The 23230-nt window shown below is 41.1% G+C and overlaps 1 protein-coding gene across 30 annotated transcripts in view; it reads right to left on the bottom strand.

The window, feature by feature from the left end:
• slmapa (sarcolemma associated protein a) overlaps positions 1–23230 on the bottom strand; it is a 269091-nt gene that overhangs the window by 146670 nt on the left and 99191 nt on the right. For all 30 annotated transcript variants that reach the window (XM_072582350.1, XM_072582348.1, XM_072582347.1 and 27 more), the window contains exons 5-9: positions 22274–22336; positions 21367–21462; positions 18918–18989; positions 7845–7985; positions 6975–7112 (exon numbers count right to left, since the gene is read on the bottom strand). In XM_072582350.1, the coding sequence (XP_072438451.1) occupies positions 6975–7112; positions 7845–7985; positions 18918–18989; positions 21367–21462; positions 22274–22336 (510 nt within the window). The remainder of the gene's footprint in view (positions 1–6974; positions 7113–7844; positions 7986–18917; positions 18990–21366; positions 21463–22273; positions 22337–23230) is intronic.

The following is a 23230-nucleotide window of genomic DNA, read 5'->3' as shown; positions in this document are numbered from 1 at the left end:
TTGTTCATAACTATATACTCTTATCCAGGAGTTTAGTGTAAATACCCTTCTTGACTGAGAGTAAGCTAAATATTTTAGACAATCATAGAATGTCAAAGAAACCCCATAAAAAGTCAAGAGATCTAGAATACCACGGTGGCACAGTGGTTAGCACTGCTGCCTCACAGCGCCAGAGACCCAGGTTCAATTCCCACCTCAGGCAACTGCCTGTGTGGAGTTTGCACATTCTCCCCGTGTCTGCATGGGTTTCCTCCGGGTGCTCCGGTTTCCTCCCACAGTCCAAAGATGTGCTAAATAGTGTTAGGTCAAGGGGTAAGTGTAGGGGAAGGGGTCTGGGTGGGTTACTCTTCGGAGGGTCGGTGTGGACTTGTTGGGCCGAAGGGCCTGTTTCCACACTGTAGGGAATCTAATCTAATACAGTTTACTTTGGACTTCAATAAGGTATCTTATGTTAAAGATTTCTTTTCCCAACACTGACACAGCTCTAAAAACTGTGCAGAAACACTTACATGAGCCTTATATCATCATTTTTAAAAATATGTTAACAGAGTTTATCAAGTTGCAACAAACAATTGCATAATTATGCAGGTGCTAGATTTTAAATTTTTATTATAAATTGGACAGAAAGGTGCAGTAAGAGTCATGTGGTGGATTAGGTGGAAAGACAGAAATGCATCTTGTATATATTTTTGCTGTATGATGTAAGGCTTCATGTCCAAGATTTTAAGCAGAGATTAAAATAATGTGAATTATTTTTTGATTCAAAGGGGTTTAGTACTGAATTGACAGAGCAAAGTGTAAGTTCATTTGAAGTTCTAGAGAAAAACATGTAAGAATTCAACTTTTCAGAACATTATAGAATTCTTACGGAATTTCTATGCATAGCAACAAGCCACCAAATAATAAAGTTTTGTTTTCTGGTTAAAAAAAAACAAATCGATGAGTCAATCAATCAATCATAACAAAACAAAGATAATGTCGACAAAAGTGGTACTTTTTGGTAGTCTTGCGACACCTTGTGCACCTCTCAGATCATAGGTCCATAACATACAGAAGCAGAAATAGGCCATTCGGCACAGAGTCGACATCATTGGATTATAGCAGATATGTTTCTCAATTCCATTTTCCTGCCTTCTCCTGTAACTGTTTATTGCTTTACTAATCAAGAACCTTTCGTCTCGATCTTAAATGCACTCAATGACTTGGCCTCCACAGCCTACTGCAGCAAAGATTTCCACGGATTCACCACTCACCTGCTGAAGAAATTCCTCTTCACTCAGTTCTAAAGGGTTATCCCTTCATTCTGAGTGCCCCTGGATCCGAGGCTCTCCTACTTGTGGAAATATCTTCTCCAAGTATACTCTATCTCGGCCTTTCAGGCTGAAAGCCCAAACGATGGACAAGGAGAAGGTATAATGGATACCTATCCTTTGATGAATGGTTAGAATGACTCAATCAAAGGATTGATATAGGTCACATAACCAGCCTTCGGAAATGAAGTATATTCATGGGTGCTCAAAGATTGATGGGGCAGTCCTTAGTAGGCATAAGACAACGAGGAAAGGAATTCCTGACAACTTGGCCAGGGCAAGGAAACAAAAACAAAATGAGCCTGCATCTGCAGACAAACAGATAACAGACTTAATAAATCTGCTATCACCTGCTTTGGTCTCCTTAGTTTCTGTTTACCGTATATTCTCATGTATACGTTGATCGCGTGTATAAATCAAGATTAGAGTGGTGCTGGAAAAGCACAGCAGGTCAGGCAGGCAGCACCTGAGAAGCAGGAAAATCAACTTTTCGGGCAGGAACTCTTAGAGTCATAGAGATGTACAGCATGGAAACAGACCCTTTGCTCCAACCCATCCATGCTGACCAGGTATCCCAACCCAATCTAGTTCCACCTGCCAGCACCCAGCCCATATCCCTCCAAACCCTTCCTATTCATATATCCATCCAAATGCCTTTTAAATGTTGTAATTGTACCAGCCTCCACCACTTCCTCTGGCAGCTCATTCCATACATGTACCACCCTCTGTGTGAAACAATTGCTCCTTAGATCTCTTTTATATCTTTCCCCTCTCACACTAAACCTATGCCCTTTAGTTCTGGACTCCCCCACCCCATGGAAAAGACCTTGTCTATTTATCCTATCCATGCCCCTCATGATTTTGTAAACCTCTATAAGGTCACCCCTCAACCTCCGACACTCCAGGAAAAACAGCTCCCGACTGTTCAGCCAGAATTCAACCAGTAAATACCAATGTAAAATGTTCAGTACCACCCCATCTCCTGCGGCTCCACACAAAGGCTGCCTTGCTAATCTTTGAGGGGCCCTACTCTTTCCCCAGTTATCATTTTGTCCTTAATATATTTATAGAATCCCACTGGATTCTCCTGAACTCTATTTGCCAAAGCTATCTCATGACCCTTTCTTTCCCCTCGAGTATACTCCTTCTGCCTTTATACTCTTTTAAGGATTCACTCGATCTATCCTGTCTATACCTGACATATGCTTCCTTCTTCTCCTTAACCAAACCCTCAATTTCTTTAATCATCCAGCATTCCCTATACCTGCCAGCCTTCCCTTTCACCCTAACAGGAATATACTTTCTCTGGATTCTCGTTATCTCATTTCTGAAGCCTCCCCATTTTCTAGCCATCCCTTTTCCTGCAAACATCTGCCCCCAATCAGCTTTTGAAAGTTCTTGCCAGATAGCGTCAAAATTAGCCTTTCTCCAATTTAGAACTTCAACTTTTCGATCTGGTCTATCCTTTTCCATTACGATTTTAAAATGAATAGAAATATGGTCGCTGGCCCCAAATTGCTTCCCCCACTGACACCTCAGTCACCTGCCCTGCCTTATTTCCCAAGAGTCGGTCAATTTTTGCACTCTCTCTAGTAGGTACATCCACATACTGAATCAGAAAATGTTCTTGTACACACTTAACAAATTCCTCTCCATCTAAACCCTGGCAGTCCCAGTCTATGTCTGGAAAGTTAAAATCCTCTACCATAACCACCCTATTATTCTTACAGATAGCTGAGATCTCCTTACAAGCTTGTTTCTCAATTTCCCTCTGACCATTAGGGGGTTTATAATACAATCCCAAGAAGGGTGATCATCCTTTTCTTATTTCTCAGTTCCACCCAAATAACTTCCCTGGATGTATTTCCAGGAATATCCTCCTTCAGCATAGCTGTAATGCTATCCCTTATCAAAAACACCACTCCCCCTCCTCTCTTGCCTCCCTTTCTATCCTTCCGGTAGCATTTGTATTCTGGAACATTACGCTGCCAGTCCTGCCCATCCCTGAACCATGTTTCTGTAATTGTTATGATAGCCCAGTCCCATGTTCCTCACCGTGCCCTGAGTTTAGCTGCATTCCCCGCTGGCCCCTTGCATTGAAATAAATGCAGTTTAATTTATTAGTCCTACCTTGTTCCTGCCTGCACTGTTTGATTCTTGTCTGAGCTCAACTGTACCAGTCTCAGATTGATCTCTTTCCTCACTATCTCCCTGGGTCCTACCCATCCCCCCACCTTACTAGTTTAAATGCTCCCGAGCAGCTCTAGCAAATCTAGAGTGGGACCGAGGGAGATAGTGAGGAAAGAGATCAATCATCAGGATCAGATTCCTGACGAAGGGCTCATGCTTGAAACATTGATTTTCCTGCTCCTCGGATGCTGTCTGACCTGCTGTGGTTTTCCAGCACCACTGTAATCTTGACTCTGATCTCCAGCAATTGCAGTCCTCACTTTCACCTAGTTGATCTCGTGTATAAGTCGACCCCATAATTTTGGCCAACAGAACTGGTATGTGTTGTATACCTAGTGTGTAAGTTGACCCTAGTTTGATAGGGGTTTCTTCCTGACCATATACATGCAAATATCTACGGTACGTTATGGCTGCCCTGAACCTTGTCTTCCTGCTGTTGCCTCAGTTTCTTAGAAGTAGGTGTTGTGTACAGTCGTGCTCTGAACTTATTGTAAAACTCACCCAAATTTTTCTGACAAAATGGCACCACGAAAAACAAATATACAGCACAGTTTAAACTAAAAGTTACTGAAGTTGCAGAGAACAACAATAGCGTAGCTGTAAGGGAGTTCTGTGTTACTGAAAAACTTGTTTGAGATAGGACGAAAAAACCCACACCGTTAAATGCTATGCTGACCAAGGAAAGCTGAACAAGTAGCCACAAGTAGAAGAAAAGATTACTGACTGGGTAATTCAGTGTCATCAGAACGGAAGCAGAGACAATATATAAGAATACACGCCAAAAATGAAGCTGAAAAGAATGGGTTAGTGATTTCAAAGCCAGTACTCGATGGTGCAGCAGGGTTATGAAAAGGTACAATTTAGTGCTTAAATAGAAAACCAAGATTGCTCAACGTCTACCAGCAGAACTGAATGACAAGTTAATTGGGTTCCATCAACTGTGCTCAGAAGTCGGAAGGAAAACTGGGTAAAGGCTCTCAGGCATCGGCAATATGGACATAACCCCAATGAATTTTGATATGCCAGGGAACAGAACTGTGGACAAGATTGGAGTTAAAACAGTTTTGGTTAAGACTACTGGCCATGAAAGAAGTTGATTCATTGTGGTACTTGGTTGTATGGCAGATGGAACAAAGTTAAAGCCAATGGTTAAAAATCACGCAACACCAGGTTATAGTCCAAAAGGTTTAATTGGAAGCACTCGCTTTCACAGCGCTGCCCCTTCATCAGGTGATTGTGGAGTATACAATTGTAAGACACAGAATTTATAGCTATAAATTTTGTACTCCACAATCACCTGATGAAGGAGCGAGGCTCTGAAAGCTAGTGCTTCCAATTAAACCTGTTGGACTATAGCCTGGTGTTGTGTGATTTTTAACTTTGGACACCCCAATCCAACATCGGCATCTCCAAATCAAAGCTTATAGTGATTTTTAAAGGGAAAATTCTGCCAAAACAGAAATTTCCGAAAGGCACTGCTGTCCTCGTCCATGGAAAAGGGTGGATGGATGAAGATGTCTGCAAGACTTGGATTAGGGACCAGGTGGACTTAGAAAGAAGAAAAACTAACTAGTTTGGGATATGTTCAGATTACATACAGTGAAAAGTGTTGTCAATTAATTTTGAGCTAACAATACTGACGCTGCAATGATTCCTGGAGGCCTTACGAGCATGGTGCAGCCACTGGATGTTCGATTAGATTAGATCACTTACAGTGTGGAAACAGGCCCTTCGGCACAACAAGTCCACACCGACCCTCTGAAGAGCAACGCATCCCGACCCATTCCCCTACATTTACCCCTTCACCAAACACTACGGGCAATTTAGCATGGCCAATTCACCTGACCTGCACATTTTTGGACTGTGGGAGGAAACCGGAGCACCCGAAGGAAACCCACGCAGATACAGGGAGAATGTGCACACTCCACACAGACAGTTGCCCGAGGCGGGAATTGAACCCGGGTCTCTGGCGCTGTGAGGCAGCAGTGCTAACCACTGTGCCGCCCACATCAATAAACTTTTTAAGGACTTAGTATGGAAGAAATGGAACACTTGGATGCAAGAAGGGTTAACAAAAAGCTTCACAAAGGGTGGCAACATGCGTTCGCCATTACTTGCAATTGTATGTGAATAGATTGTTGAGTCCTAGAAGGAGATGAAAACTAAAATAATTGTGAAAACCTTCAAAAAAAAAATGAGGATGACTATATATGGTCAGATTGAAGTAATGACAAATCAATTGATGATCCCTTTCAGAGTGCAGAAGATGATGATCCATATGATGATAAGTTTGACCCAGACGAGTGTAATGAATTATTCAATGGTGTAACAGATGAGGACAGTGAACTTGAAGGATTCTAATGGGCATTTGCATGTACTGGTAACTTTTGTTTTAAGCAGCTATCCTATAATATTTGTGGTATACTGTGAGAGGAGTTTTTTGCTGTAAAATGAATATCAGTTTTTTAATGTAAAGTGTTTATCGTATATTAACTTTCATGCGGTCATTTTTAAAAATACAATATATTTTTTTGTTTTTATTACTCCTCTGTTTTTATTTCATGAATTGTGTGTTGTACAAACACCCCCAGTATATGCCCTGACCACCTGCTGGTATGCCTATTAACTTTTGTACAGGTATACACCTACATGCACTTTACGGTACTGGTAACCGGAAAATGGTATGATAGTACGGTTCTACTGTAGCAGGCAGAATGGAGACAGTTACTTTGTAGATTAATATTCTACAATGGCTATAAATTCTTTATCATTTTGTTGTTTGTTATTTTATATAGAGATCTGGCTCTTGTTTAAGCATGAATTTCATCCCCTCGAAAACTACCTCGTGTATAAGTCGACCCCCAATTTCAGCTTTTAAAAAGTCTTCAAAACTCTACCTATACACGAGTATATATGGTAGTTTATAAGGAAGGTAAAGTCATCATAGGTTTACCTGGCTACAGACTGCTTTCTTATTAGATGTGAGGGAAGAGGTTGAGAAGGACAGTCCATCCTGGTAAAATCAGCCAGTGTGGAAATTGAACCCTTGCTATTGGTATTACTCTGCATTGCAAACGATCTGTCCAAACAACAGTTAGCTAACCAGGTAGCTGAGGTTACTATGAAGGACTCTCCGTCTCAATTTCTTCCTTTGCCTGAGGGGTGGTGACCCGCAGGTAAACCACCACCAGCCATCTCTCTCTCTAATGTAAGAGCGGCTGTTTGGGACTAAAGTGATTAGCTTATGCATTCTATTAAAACTGTTGCTTCTAAATAAACTACTTAATAAGTTACTTTAAAATCACACGAACTCGACTGGCTTTTTGAAGCTAAAACTCACTAAGTTGAATTCTGCAATTGTCTGAGTTTTCTTCTGAAAAAAAAAGAAAGAAATAAAACCTTTTCCACAGTCTCATGAAAGAAATGCCAGTTTTAAAACATTGTCTACTTAAAATGCAATTCATTTAAACTCACCTTTAACTTGTCAGTGAACTCTTTAATTTCATTCACAGCTCCATTATACTTATTGGCCAGTTCTCGCAATTCTTCCTGTGTTCTATCATTCATTTCCTTTAAATGGGTGCATTCATCCTCTGTGTTACTCAGACTTCGCTATAACATTAAAATATATGTATTAATTCTGGGATGTCTTCAGATCTGAAAAGCATCTTCTCAATTTTTAAACTCATTGGGAAAGTCAAGATTTAGCTGTTAATTGCCCATCGTAAGATTTAAACTAATGTAAACCGAAAGAATTAACTCAAACAGAATGTTCACAATATATTATTGCTGAAATGTTGGCATTTCCACATAACAATCCACACAACCAATTTCTTTCTAATTACCCTGCAAAATTCAAAGTACGCGATTTCAGTAGCACTTGAAAACATTCCAAAACCGATCACTTAGTATAAAAATAATTTTTCAGTGAAAGCATTCTTCATTTAACACCATTTATATCACGGAATTTCCACAAGCTAATACTTAATCATCTGTATTTTACAGATACCAGTACATTTTTTCATAAATATGGGATCCAGTAATCCAAAGAAAATATTACACCTGCCTGAACTTCTGAATTACTTTGAGAGAAATTAATTTACATGGCACCTGCTACTTTTGACAGGCATTTTATTGTATAGCTGCTACTCTGGGAAAATATTTCTAACCCTATAGTCTCACAAAACATAAAAACACCTTCATAACCCTTGACAGAAAATAGGAAAGGCAAATCCACAGTGTTTTGTCTAGATGCAGTATTCTAAGTTGTCACACTGAGGTTTTTATTTTGAATAAAGTAACTCTAGCATACATATTATTGGGAATACTTAGAAATGTAATTACCTCCACCTCGGAGAGCTTCCGGACTACTTCTATTTTCTCCTGAAGGACCCGCCTCAAGGACTCTTTGGCTGTTGTCTCATAACTGTGTTTGTCTTCTTGTAATGTTACCAACTCTTTCCTTATGCCATCTTCAGTTTGGTTCTGTTAGGTACAGACAGAAAAGGGCAAATATTGTTAAATGAGAGATATGTTGTTGAAGATTTTTGTCTTGCATTCATGAGGACAGATTTAAGAATTCAAATTTTAAAGGGGAACAATAATTTATCCTGCATGAGAAAAGGGTTAATTAGTAAGTTGACTCTGATTGGTCAAGATGTTGCCATAAAGAAAGGGTGCAAAGCCATAAAGAAAGGTCCCTGCATTTGAATGTACATAATTACTAGAAAGTATAAGCAAGCTACATTGCAAATCAAATTGATTTTCTTCAATTGGATCTTTAGGTGATTCTTAGCGAGTGAAAGGGGAATTATAATGGTACTGGGCCCATTGCTGTTTGTTCCCCATATCACTGATTTGGATGAGAATGAACAAGGCATGATTATAAGTTTGCAGATGACTCTAATATAGTCAGTATTGTGGACAATGAGGCAGGTTATCAGAAATGGCAGCAGGACCTTGATCAGCTGGGCAAGTGGGCTGAAAAACGGCAATTGGAGTTTAAGATAGCTAAGTGTGAGGTCTTGCAGTTTGGAAAGTTAAATCAAGGTAGGAGTTTCATGGTGAATGGTAGGGCCTTAATGAGTGTAATTGAACAGAGGGACCTTGGAGTTCAGGTGTACGATTCTCTAAGTGGAGTCACAGGTAGACAGGGCAGTGAGGAAGGCTTTTGGCACACTGGCCTTCATCAGTCAGGGCACTGAGTATAGAAGATGGTAGAGGTTTAGAAGGATATGGGCTAAGTGCAGGGAAGTGGCGTTAGTATGGATGAACATTTTGGTTGGCATGGATCAGGTTAGACTGAAGGGGCTGGCTCCATGCTGTGGGTCTCCAGAGTTTATAGTTTACTTCCGTAATAAATGTGAAATGAATACTAGAATTTACATTATCACCACTCACCCAAATCAAGAACTTTGGTTGATGCATATAAAATTCTCTTGTGCAAAGATTTAGGATTAAAATTGACTGATCAAATTTAAAGATGGTAAAAATGATTAATATTCAATAGACGATGAACTTATATTCAAAAGATCACCGATACTATCCTGACATTTGATGGAAAATTAAACTGTTTTCTGTTATTCCCTTGTGGCAAACTTTGTTAACTATGTTCGGAGTTATGGAGATCTACAGCACAGATAAAGGCCCTTCAGCCCATCAGGTCCATACAAGTCAAAGACCAGCACCTCACTACTCCAATCCCATTCTTCTACAATGGCCTATACATAGCCTTGCATACTATGGTATCGCAAGTGTACATCTCCGTAGTTAAATATTATGAGGGGTTTCTGCCTCGACAATCCTTATATGCAGTAAGTTCCAGATTCCCACCACCCTCGAGAAGAAAATTTTTTTCCTCACATTGCCTCTAAATCTTCTGCCCTTATCTTAAATCCATGTCTCCTGATTATTTATCCCTCCAATAAGGAGAAAGGTTCCTTCCTATTCTATCTATGCCCCTCAATTTTATAAAGTTGCCACCCAGGTTGATAGGTTTGTTAAGAGGGTGTATGGTGTGTTAGCTTTTATTGGTAGAGTGATTGAGTTTTGGAGCCATGAAGTCCCTGCTATAGGAGAGATGTTGTGAAACGTGGAAATGTTCAGAAAAGATTTACAAGGATGCTGCTGGGTATGGAGCATTTGATCTATAGGAAGAGGCTGAATAGGTTGGGGCTATTTTCCCTGGAGTATTAGAGGCTGAACGGTGAGGTTTATAAAATCATGGATAGGGTGAATAGCCAAAGTCTTTTTTCCTAGGATGAGGGAGTCCAAAACTACAGGGCATAGATTTAAGATGCGAGGAGAAAAATAGAAAAGGCACCTAAGGGGCAACTTTTTCACGTAGAGGGTGGTGCATGTATGGAACGAGCTGCCAGAGGAAGTTGTGGAGGTGGACACCATTACAGCATTTAAAAGGCATCTGGATGGGTAGATGAAGGATTTGGGGTGATATCTGGTCAGTTTCACCGAAGGGTCTGTTTCCATGCTGTATGATTGTTGTAACTCTGGTTTTTCTGAAATACCTTGTAAAACTTTTATTTTAGGTGTTCACTTCTCTGAGCCTAACTCATGGAGTTTGTCCAGGAAGTACTGGAGGATCAGGTTGAAGGTCTTGAGTTGGGGGATATTGGTGCACAGGTCACTTTGTGGAACATGGTGATGAGTTTGAGCTCAAGCCAAAGCTCAGCAGTGGAAACATCACCACCATCACCATTTATAACTTGGGCTGGGCTTCATATCTTGGTGTATTGGCCACAGGCTGGAACCCATTGCTTGGCGAGACAGGCTGAGACATGAGCTGGGCAACGGCAGGTCTAGTGCTGTCAGTTTTGACGCAAGGTATGGTATTGAAGGAGGCTGTGCCCTGAAGTTTGGAAAACTGCTGTCCTGGTGACTGAAGGGTAAAGTCAGGTTTGGAAGCGGTTGGTAGTTGGTTGGGGAAGGGGGGGGGGGGGGGTGCAGGAAGAGAGGAGGGAAGGAAGTACAGTGCACTGTGGGAACAACATTCGGTTATGCAGTTGTCAGCAATGGAAGGCACAGGAATTATTTCAGCAGGATTGTAATTGCCAATGTAATTGATACTCCTGCAATTTGATCTGCAAATGGAAAGAAATAGTGTGGGCCTCTTTAAAGGCAGTGTATTTGAATATTTCTGATCATTTCCTGTAGATTGAAGAGATACTTGATGAGATTAAACCTGTTCTGGTGTGAAGTTCTCAGTGGGTGAACACCTTCTTAATTCATCCTGTCTGGACTTGCATGCAAATTGATGATTAGCATTACAGCTGTACTGAGGGAGGATATTCCTGGAAATACATCCAGGGAAGTTATTTGGGTGGAACTGAGAAATAAGAAAGGGATGATCACCATATTGGGATTGTATTATAGACCCCTTAATAGTCAGAGGGAAATTGAAAAACAAATCTTCTAAGGAGATCTCAGCTATCTGTAAGAATAATCATGGTTATGGTAGGGAATTTTAACTTTACAAACATGGACTGGGACTACCATAGTGTTAAGGGTTTAGATGGAGAGGAATTTGTTAAGTGTATACAAGAAAATTTTCTGATTGAGTATGTGGATGTACCTACTAGAGAAGGTGCAAAACTTGGCAAAAGTGAGGACTGGAGATGCTGGAAACCAGAGTTTAGATCAGAATGGTGCTGGAAAAGCACAGCAGTTCAGGCAGAATCCGAGGAGCAGGAAAATCAACGGCAAAGGCCTCAGGAATAGAGGCAGGAAGCCTCCAAGATGGAGAGATAAATTGGGGGGAGGGGGCGGGGGGCTGCTGGGGAGAAGGTAGCAAAGAGTACAATTGGTGAATGGGGGTGGGTATGGAGGTGATAGGGCAGAGAGGAGGGTGGAGCGGATAGGTGGGAAGGGACATTGGCAGGTAGGACAGGTCATGAGGACAGTGCTGAGGTGGAAGATTGGAACTGGGGTGAGGTGGGGGGTGGGAATGAGGAAACTGGTGAAGTCCACATTGATGCTTTGCGGTCGAAGTGTTTCAAGGCAGATGATGAGGCGTTCTTTCTCCAGGCATCAGGTGGTGAGGGAGTGGCAGTGGAGGAGGCCCAGGACCTGCATGTCCGCAGCAGAGTGGGAGGAGGAATTGAAATGTTGGGCCACGGAGAGGTGGGGTTGATTAGTGCGGGTGTCCTGGAGATGTTCCCTGAAACGCTCTGTGAGGAGGCGTCCAGTCTCCCCAATGTAGAGGAGACCGCATCAGAAGCAACGGAATAATTTTTTTTTAGATTCGATTAGATTACTTACAGTGTGGAAACAGGCTCTTCAGCCCAACAAGTCCACACCGACCCTCCGAAGAGCAACCCACCCAGACCCATTCCCCTACATTTACCCCTTCACCAAACACTATGGGCAATTTAGCATGGCCAATTCACCTAACCTGCATATTATTGGACTGTGGGAGGAAACTGGAGCACCTAGAGGAAACCCACGCAGACACAGGGAGAATGTGCAAACTCCACACAGACAGTTGCCTGAGGCAGGAATTGAACCCGGGTATCTGGTGCTGTGAGGCAGCAGTGCGAAACACTGCCACCGTGCCGCCCAATAAATGACATTGGTGAATGTGCAGGTGAAACTTTGGACGTGGAAGGCTCATTTGGGGCCTTGGATGGTGGTGAGGGAGGTGGTGTGGGCGCAGGTTTTGCAATTCCTGCAGTGGCAGGGGAGGGTGCCAGGACGGGAGGGTGGTTCAAGGTGCAAAATATGACCTACTCTTGAGAAAGAAGGCAGAGCAGGTGACTGAGATGTCAGTAGGAGAGCATTTTGGGGCCAGCGACCATAATTCTATTAGATTTAAAACAATGATGGAAAAGGACAGACCAGATCGAAAAGTTGAAGTTCTAAATTGGAGAAAGGCTAATTTTGACGCTATCTGGCAAGAACTGTCAAAAGCTAATTGGGGGCAGATGTTTGCAGGTAAAGGGATGGCTGGAAAATGGGAAGCCTTCAGAAACGAGATAACGAGAATCCAGAGAAAGTATATTCCTGTCAGGATGAAAGGGAAGGCTGGTAGGTATAGGGGATGCTGGATGACTAAAGAAATTGAGGGTTTGGTTAAGAAAAAGAAGGAAGCATATGTCAGGTATAGACAGGATAGATCAAATGAATCCTTAGATGAGTATAAAGGCAGTAGGAGTATACTTAAGAGGGAAATCAGGAGGGCAAAAAGGGGCATGAGATAGCTTTGGCAAATAGAATTAAGGAGAATCCAAAGGGTTTTTACAAATACATTAAGGACAAACGGGTAAGTAGGAAGAGAATCAGGCTCCTCAAAGATCAGCACGGCGGCCTTTGTGTGGAGCCACAGAAAATGGGAGAGATACTAAACGAGTACTTTGCATCAGTATTTACTGTGAAAAAGGATATGGAAGATATAAAATGTAGGGAAATAGATGGTGACATCTTGAAAAATGTTCAGATTACAGAGGAGGAAGTGCTGGATATTTTGAAACGCATAATGGTGGATAAATCCCCAGGACCTGATCAGGTATAACCTAACACTCTGTGGGAAGCTAGAGAAGTGTTTGCTGGGCCACTTGCTGAAATATTTGTATCATCGATAGTCACAGGTGAGGTGCCAGAAGACTGGAGGTTGGCTAATGCGGTGCCACTGTTTAAGAAAGGTGGTAAGGACAAGCCAAGGAACGACAGACCAGTGAGCCTGATGTTGGTGATGGGCAAGTTGTTGGAGGGAAACCTGAGGGATAGGATGTACATGTATTTGTAAAGGCAAGGACTGATTAGGGATAGTCAACATGGCTTTGTGCGTGGGAAACCATGTCTCACAAACTTGATTGAGTTTTTTGAAGAAGTAACAAAGAGGATTGTTGAGGGCAGAGCGGTAGATGTGGTCTATATGGACTTCAGAAAGGTGTTAGACCATTTTTTCCATGGGAGATTGGTCAGCAAGGCTAGATCTCATGGAATACAGGAGAACTAGCCATTTGGATCCAGAACTGGCTCAAAGGTAGAAGACAGAGAGTTGTGGTGGAGGGTTGTTTTTCAGACTGGAGGCCTGTGACCAGTGGAGTGCCACAAGGAACGGTGCTGGGTCCTCTCCGTTTCATCATTTTATAAATGATTTGAGTGCGAGCAGAAGAGATACAATTAGTAAGTTTGCAGATGACACCAAAATTGGAGGTGTAGTGGACAACGAAGAGGGTTACCTCAGATTACAACAGGATCTGGACCAGATGGGCCAATAGGCTGAGAGATGGCAGATGGGGTTTCATTCAGATAAATGTGAGGTGCTGCATTTTGGGAAATCTTATGCACTTAATGGGAAGGTCCTAGGGAGTGTTGCTGAACAAAGAGACCTTGGAGTGCAGGCTCATAGCTCCGTGAAAGTAGAGTTGCAGGTAGATAGGATAGTGAAGGCGGCGTTTGGTATGCTTTCCTTTATCAGTCAGAGAATTGAGTACAGGAGTTGGGAGATCATGTTGCGGCTGTACAGGGCATTGGTTAGGCCACTGTTGAAATACTGCGTGCAATTCTGGTCTCCTTCCTATCAGAAAGATGTTGTGAAACTTGAAAGGGTTCAGAAAAGATTTACAAGGGTGTTGCCAGGATTGAAGGATTTGAGCTATCGGGAGAGATTGAACAGGGTGGGGCTGTTTGCCCTGGAGCATCGGAGGCTGAGGGGTGATCTGAGAGAGGTTTACAAAATTATGAGGGGCATGAATAGGATAAATAAACAAAGTCTTTTCCCTGGGGTCAGGGAGTCCAGAACTAGAAGACATAGGTTTAGAGTGAGGGGGGAAAGATATAAGAGAGACCTAAAGGGCAACTTTTTCACACAGGGGGTGGTACATGTATGGAATAAGCTGCCAGAGGATGTGGTGGAGGCTGGTACAATTGCAATAGTTAAGAGGCATTTGGATGGGTATATAAATAGGAGGGATATGGGCCTGGTACTGGCAGGTGGGACTAGATTGGATTGGGATATCTGGTCAGCATGGACCGAAGGGTCTGTTTCCGTGCTGTACACCTCTATGACTCTATGACTTTAAGTCATGTTTCAGCTGTACAAAACTCTGGTGCAGCTGTGCGTGAAGTATTGAGTACAGTTCTGATCACCGCATTATAGGAAAGGTGTGGAAGCTTTGGAAAAGATTTAGAGGAGATTTACTAGGATGTTGCCTGGTGTAGTGAAGGTCTTACGAAGAAAGGCTGAGGGACTGGAGGCTATTTTCGTTACAAAGCAGAAGGTTGAGATGTGGCTTAATTGAGACATATAAGATAATCAGAAAGTTAGATAGGGTGGACAGTGAGAGCCTTTTCCCACGGATAGTAATGGCTAGCATGAGGGAACATAGCTTTAAATTGAGGGGTGACAGACATAGGACAGATATCAGAGGCATTTTCTTTACTCAGAGTAGTAGGGTCGTGGAATGCCCTGCCTGCAACAATAGTAGACTTTTGTCAATAATAGTCAATTTTATGGCATTTAAATGGTCATTTGATAAATATATGAATGAAAATGGAATACTATCCTTTAGATGGGCTTCAGGTTGGTATCACACATTGGCGCAACACTGACAGCCGAAGGGCCTGTACTGTGCCCTAATGTTCTATGTTCTATATCTCAATCATTGTATCCTTTTCAGGGAAACACTCCAGTCTGTTCAATCTCTCTTCATAACTGAAGCTCTCCAGCCCAGGCAACATCCTGGTAAATCTTCTCTGCACGCTTTCCAGTGCAATCATATCTCTTCTAAAATGTAGATTCCAAAACTGCACACAATGCTCTAGAGTAGCCGAACCAATATTTTATACAGTTTAAGCATAACCTGCCTTAACTAAAAAGGGCAAGTATACCTTATGCCTTGGTTAATCCCTCTCTCTCCAAATGCAGATAAAATTTTGTGGCTCAAAATTGCTTTCAATAATTTGCCCAGCAGCAAGGTTAGACTGGCTGGCCTATAGTTGTCTGGTTTTCTTGCTCTCCTCTAGAATAACAGCAGCACATTGGCTATCTTCCAGTCCTCTTGCGTAAATCTAATGGCCAGAGAGGAACTGGAAATTTTTGCAAATGCCTCTGCTTTTTCCTCCTTTGCCTCACTCAGCAACCTGGTACACATTTCCTCTGGCCCTGGACATTTAAATACTTTTAAGCCAGCCACATTACTCAGAATCTCCTCTCAATCTATGCTAATTTCTTTAATTGTATCATTGATCTTGAGTGCCTTCACTATCAAAATAACTGTTTCACAGATGGTGATGCATTCTTTTGTTTGTCTAAGTGTAACTGATCAAATAGCTCAAAACATTGCTATTTTTCAAAATATAATCTACTCTTATAATAACTGATTGCTTGAAATAATGTTCGAAGTTTGGGCATTCATTGTCACATTACTACTACGTTCTTATCTCTCCTGGTAATCAATCTTCTGTTCTTCCGACAGAAGTAAAAGAATGAGAACACTAATAATTCACAGCTTAAAAAACAATGCATTTGGACAGAAGAGCACGTTTCCATGCTGTGACTCTATGGCTCTAAGCAATTACAATCATAGAGATGTAGAGCACAGAAACAGACCCTTCGGTCCAACTTGTCCATGCCAGATATCCCAACCCAATCTCGTCTCACCTGCCAGCACCCGGCCCATATTTCTCCAAACCCTTCCTATTCATATACCCATCCAGATGCCTTTTAAATGTGCAATTGTACTAGCCTCCACCACTTCCTCTGGTAGTCCATTCCACACACGCACCACCCTGTGTGAAAAAGTTGCCCCTTAGGTCTCTTTTATATCTTTTCCCTCTCGCCCTAAATCTATGCACTCGAGTTCTGGACTCCCTCACCCCAGAGAAAAGACTTTGTCTATTGAGCCTATCCATGCCCCTCATGATTTCATAAACCTCTAGAAGATCACCCCTCAGCCTCCGACACTCCAGGGAAAACAGCCACAGCTTATTCAACTTCTCCCAGCTCAAACCCTCCAACCCTGGCAACATCCTTGTATATCTTTTCTGAGCCTTTCCAAGTTTCACAACATCCTTCTGACAGGAAGGAGACCAGAACTGCACACAATATTCCAAAAATTCACTCATGATAAATATGAACAATATTTCAGATGAAGATTATCTACAAAATTAGTTTTTAACAACTTGTGGAGTATGAGGTCATATCAGCTACATTTGAAACCCAGATATGTTTATTTTGTATGTGTGAAAGTGAAATTTGAGGCAATTTGGTAAATGAACAAAGCTAATTGTCTCAAATAGACTAAATGTGTAAGAAAGTACCAACGAAAAAGAAGTTCAAAGTATTAACCATTGAAGTAGGCAACCATTGAAATCATGTGTTCAAATTATTTCAATTGATGTCTGTGTAGTATTTGAGAGATTGAGAGATTGACTGGCAATCCAAAATCGGTTGTCATAATCCTTTGCATACACGGTACTATTCAGAAAACTTAGGCTTCACAAGACACCAAAGTTACAATTCTTAACACCCCATGTTTTCTATGATTGTTTCTGTAAAATATGAGCTGGCTAAATCGTTGGCTGCAACTAGTTCTGAGCAAGTTTTCGACTTACATTGTGAAGGATGCTTTCATATTTGCAAAGATGGTAAATACTAACAACAATGCAGTGCCCATGTGCTTATTTCACATTACAAGCCTAACAGTCAGGGAAGTCATTCATCTGACTGTATGATAGCGATCTCGATCTGCCACCAATGCATGAATCAGTTTTCATTGAATTTCTGAACCCAGCAACTCGAGCAGATGAGGTCAGTTTCAACTAATCATGTAAACCCAAGTAGACAATGTTACCTTAGGATTCCCACTGAGTTCAGCATTCACAAACATGTTTATTGGATTCCATGAGAAATAAGTCTTCAATCAAATGACACCTAATTTGCCATGCCTCACATATTGGAATAGGAGTAAGCTATTCAGGTATTTGGGGCTGTTCTGCCACTCCATGAGATCATGGCTGATCTGTGGCCTAACTCCTAGCCTTTGGCCTAATCTTTCCAATACACAGATGATACATTTATCATACTTCAATCAATAGCTGCATGCAGAATGTTCTTATGTCTTTATGGGCTGCATCCTGCACCCAAATTCACGTTTGAAATGGAACAGTGAAATAAGCTTTCTTTCCTTGATGATCCGGTCAACAAATTGGCCAGGAGGCTTTCCACAAGCTTACGTTTACTGCTAAGAATACATGCTTACAGTTCCACATGCGATATGATTAGCCTTATCAGCAACCTCATAAATAAGGCCTGAGCCATTTGTGCATCCTGCAAACTCAATACTGAAATAGGGCATGTCAAAGCTATCTTGCAGGATAACGGCTGTGCTGATCATACAATAACTTGCTGAATTTCAAATAAATTCATGAAAGGCCTAGAGCAGGCACTCTTGGCCTTCTGATTAGATTAAGGGTAAAGTGACTCAATGTTTCAGCAACAGATGTTTCATGCTACTGTACAGTAGCAAAACAATACTGTTCACCACTAACAGGATGCTTCCACCAAATCAAAAAAGATATTTTTCACAAAAATGAGGGATATAGTAAATGAATTTTAGTATCAGTGTGATGCCTGGTGGATTGTAAAGAATGACACATTCCTTAAACTGTTTATAACAAGTTAGGTACTGAGTGTATTCAATTAATCTGCACTTGCAAAATGCACAATATAAAATATACAACATTAGGTGGGAGTCTGCAATTGGACATGATTAACTGGACAATCCTGAGTGTGCGAAGAATTACACTGACAATCAATTCAAATTGTCAGTCGGGCTCGCAGTGTGATGCACATTCAGGTACTGGAAGCTAAATATATTAATACACAGAGTCCTGTTCTTCACAGACAGAAAGAACGTGTAAACACACTGTGCCTGTTTCAACTCAATAAAATAGGAGTCAACCATTCATTCACTGGTTCATTTGTTAGGGTAATGTCCTGACCAGAGTCAACCTGGTTTAAACCTCATCATGTCTAGTTTAAAATTTAAACGAAATCCAGCAGTTAACTCTCAAAACATTAACACTATTAGTGTCTCTACAGGTGCTGCCAGACAGGAGTTTCTTCAGTGCTTTGTTTTTTTTGAAAAAAACACCAGGTCTCCAGTATCCACAATACTTCAATTTGTATGATCTCCATGGCAATGCCTCTACCAAAGTCTATGTGTCAACCAATCAACACTTCTCCTCTCATGCATGGGTTCTTCCTTGAATTGATGTTGTTGTGAATTATCCTGATGTTGCAAGACATAAAGCTTCAAAAAAGCCTTTTCTCAGCAAAATTTTTAAATATTAAAAAAAATATTTAGAACCCTCTTAATCTTCTCTATTTCGAGAAAACATGTTTCTGATAAAATTCTATTGAGACCAGTGAAGCCAAAACAGTTTGTGATTACTTACCTTTGAATAAGCTTGTAACTGGTTTCCCATTACTTCTAGCCTCGATAGCAACCTGTCTTCATCTATTAAAGCCTACATCAAGACAATAAGCCACAGAGAAAATATTATGTAATATGAGTTATCAGAAAGAAAGAACACAAGAAACACGTAGATGGAGAGAGCAAGGTAAGGAGTGGGGAAAGGGATAATGAGGGAGCGAGAAACTAAGAACGAGACAGCACAGAATGGAGATCGAGACAGCAGGGAGAAGAGATCAAGAGAGCGAGAAGGGGAGAGACAGAATGAACATGATTTACCAGGATTAAATTTAGGGAATATGATACTGGAATTATATTTGCAGATCCCCTAACTGAGTAAAGCCAGGAGCCCAATTAGTGGCACTAAGCTGTGTGAAGGTACAGAAACGGACTCTTCAGGGCAATGCTCATCAACAGGCAGGAACTGTGCCAGGGTTTTTCTTTCCTTTGCAGAAACATGAAGGCAGGAAGGAATCAGATGGTCAGCAATATCATGGTTTAGATAGGAGTCCAAAGAATTAATAAAAGTTACTAGACCTATGCCCTGTGAATTACCCTGTTTTACCTCAATACTTCTACTTCAGCAGCACACCACTTACAAGCTCCCCACATCGAAGCCATGGTTGTTAGAAGCGAAGGGCATTGGATTATTCACTTTTCCTGATTTGTTGTCTGGCAATCCCCAGTCCATCAAGACATTTCTCAAGAAGCTTACAGGCAGTTAATTAGAGCTGTGGAAATTTCCAGCTTCCCCTGCCTTGCTTTGAAGGAGGCAATCAAAGATTCATAGAATCCCTACAGTGCGGAAACAGGCCATTTGACCCAGTGAGTCCACATCGACCTTCCGAAGAGCATCCCATCCCATTCCTGTAATCCTGCATTTTCCACTGCTCATCTATGCTGTACATCCCTGGGCACTATGGACAATTTAGCATAACCAATCCACCTAACCCACACATCTTTGTAGGAGGAAACCAGAGTGTCCGGAGGAAACCTATGCCCACATGGGGAGAACGTGCAAACTCCACATAGAGTCACCCAAAGGTGGAATTGAACCCAGGTCCCTGGCACTGTGAGGCAGCAGTGCTAACCATCCCATATTGGCATTCTACATGACAGCACAATTTTCAAAGTGCATCTACAACTAACATCATCCCTACCACTAATTGAGAATTAACCCGGTTTCTCTAAATTACAATAACACGGAGGATACACTGTTATTTAATATTGTGTGTTTACCATGTATTTCATGTTTCTGGAGCAATTAATTTCGAGAAACTACCAAAAATATTCAGTTTGGAAAAATATGATTGAAGATTCTTGTGAAGTCTTCGATTAAATTATCCAGCTTGCACTTAAAGCAACAACTTGCATTAACATTATGTATTTAGTATACAAAGAATGTTAAGTTGGTAGTTGACCCTATTTCTATTGTCAATGTTCCCACAGCTACAGATGAAAAAAAGGAAGGGGATAAAAGCTAGATTCTTAGGGAACCCCCAAGACAACCGTGCAGAGCTGCAAAGTATAGAAATATTTGAAGATTTCTTTGGCCCTGACTGAATGCTTGACTTGAGACAAGTGCAATAGCTGATGTGGTCTAGTCAGATTTGTAATGAACAATTATGACAAGTCTGCATCTTTTTAGACTTTAGACAAAACATGAGAAGGGCTACAGCATCAACAGTAAGGTCATTTTTAAAAGCACAAAAACTAACATTTTGCTTGCAATAGTGCAATTTCTTTTAACCAATCTGAGAAAAATAAATTGATTGGAATTCAAAATGTATGGAAAAGCTACCGCAGGTGCAGGTCATATTAGTTTCTGTTTTACACATAAACGTTAGGGGGCTCTTGTGGTGCATTAGTAGTGTCCCTACTTTTGGGCCAGGAGGCTTGGGTTAAAGACCCACCTGCTCTGGAAGACAGTAATACTATCTCTGAACAGGTTGATTAGAAAATATCTCCAAACAAACATACACTGGTCTCCAAAGGAAAATAAGTTTTATGTAAATAAAGCTATTTAATTTATCCTTGAATATGCAATAATCTTGGAAATACTTTGAAAATTAACCAACTATTATTAGAGGCTTAAGACACAGATTGTAATAGCTTGACTGAAAATATACTTGAAGTCTACCAGCAAATAGAACACACTACACAGTCCTTGGCATTCAGCTAACAGAGTCACAACACTGAGCTAAAAATCATTATTTTGGAGAGCTGAGAACTTCAAATATTACACAAGAACATGGAAGTACAACCAATGCTTAATAACCACAGCCACTTTAAAGGTCTTTGTGGTAAACTGAATTTTCTCTGTCTTTATTCTGCCAAACCAAGAATTCCTCAATGGTTAAAATGACAAGCCTCATTCTTTCCTTTTTAAAATGAATTGTTTAAACTAATATTCTATTAAATGTTCAGAGTACCTGCCAGCTACTATCTGATGCCTCTTGAGTGTTGGCAAGTAACCGCTGAAGGGTGGCCAACTTCTGTTCCAGCATCTGTTCTCGATGTAAGGCCTCCTGACATTCAGAAAATCAAAACAGTAGATCAGACAATGCTAAATCAAAAGCAGTTTAATAAATAACTGTATGATGAGCTAGCATTCAAATTCATCCATGTCCAGAGCTGAATGGTGAGAAGCAAGACACTCAACTAATTTTTCTGGTCAATCCATTATACCTAAAAAATGCTGAAATCTGCAATACTTGCTGCAAAAACCATCTCATACACGATTCATAATTTTCAGCTGATGATCAATAAAAAATATCAAAAAGTAGTTTTACCTCCATTGTGATTGTTATTCCTGGTCATCACAGATTTCATTTGTTTTGCTACTATTTGCAGCTATTCATTCATCCTGTATAAATACAATTGCCCTGTCTAGTTTAATGGTGGAGAAGTCAACGTTCAGGTGTAACCCTTCTTCAAGACTGGGGGTGAGTGTAAGGGGAGCTGCAGATAAAGACAGGTGGGGTAAGGTTTGGGTGGGGAGTGGAGTGGATGGTGAGGTAGGCATAGGTGAACACAGGTAGAGGGTACAACCCTATGCCTACCTCACCACCCCTTCCCTCCCCCACCCAAAGCATCAGTTCACGTTTGCTAATCTGCTCCTCACCTTACTATCTATTTAACACAACTTAGCTACATATTTAAAAATATAAATGAACTGTGAAGTACAATTCTGTAAGTGCAATATGTGAACAATTTGATCAGAAATGGTTCATTTAGTCAACAGGAAAAAGACTATACAATTAAATATTGTTAACTAAGCATAGATAAATGAATTGTATTACCAAAATAATAAAGAATTACAGCATCAGCAGACTTTACCTGTAAATACTGAGAGAGCTGGAATAGTTCCTGAGAGTACATACTGGGAGAATTAGCAGCCACCTAGAAAATTGAAATATACATTTATTCAATATAATTGTTCCAAAGAACTATATTATAGGTGAGATTACAAAACAACAAAGATTTCCAGAACCCAGCTCAGAGATGGGCAGGACTGGCAGCTTACACCTTCCAGGATTCAAATGCTACAGGACGGATAGAAAAGGTGGTAAGGGAGGAGGGGGAGTGGCATTTTTGATAAGGGATAGCATTAGAGCTGTGCTGAGGGAGGATATTCCCGGAAATACATCCAGGGAAGTTATTTGGGTGGGATTGAGAATTAAGAAAGGGATGATCACCTTATTGGGATTGTATTATAGACCTCCTAGTAGTCAGAGAGAAATTGAGAAACAAACTTGGAAGGAGATCTCAGCTATCTGTAAGAATATTGGGTAGTTATGGGAGAGGATTTTAAACTTTCCAAACATCGACTGGGACTGCCATAGTATTAAAGGTTTAGATGGAGAGGAATTTCTTAAGTGCATACAAGACAATTTTCTGATTCAGTATGTGGATGTACCTATGAGAGGGGGTGCAAAACTTGACCTACTCTTGGGAAATAAGACAGGGCAGGTGACTGAGGTGTCAGTGGGGAGCACTTTGGGGCCAGCGACCATAATTCTATTCGTTTTAAAATAGTGATGGAAAAGGATAGACCAGATCTAAAAGTTGAAGTTAGGAGAAAGGCCAATTTTGACGGTATTAGGCAAGAACTTTTGAAAGCTGATTGGAGACAGATGTTTGCAGGTAAAGGGATGGCTGGAAAATGGGAAGCCTTCAGAAACGAGATAACAAGAATCAAGAGAAAGTATATTCCTGTCAGGGTGAAAGGGAAGGCTGGTAGGTATAGGGGATGCTGGATAACTAAAGAAATTAAGGGTTTGGTTAAGAAAAAGA

The sequence above is a fragment of the Chiloscyllium punctatum genome, chromosome 12, assembly GCF_047496795.1.
Source record: "Chiloscyllium punctatum isolate Juve2018m chromosome 12, sChiPun1.3, whole genome shotgun sequence".
Classification (NCBI taxonomy): domain Eukaryota; kingdom Metazoa; phylum Chordata; class Chondrichthyes; order Orectolobiformes; family Hemiscylliidae; genus Chiloscyllium; species Chiloscyllium punctatum.
This window is presented reverse-complemented; position numbering and strand designations above follow the sequence as displayed.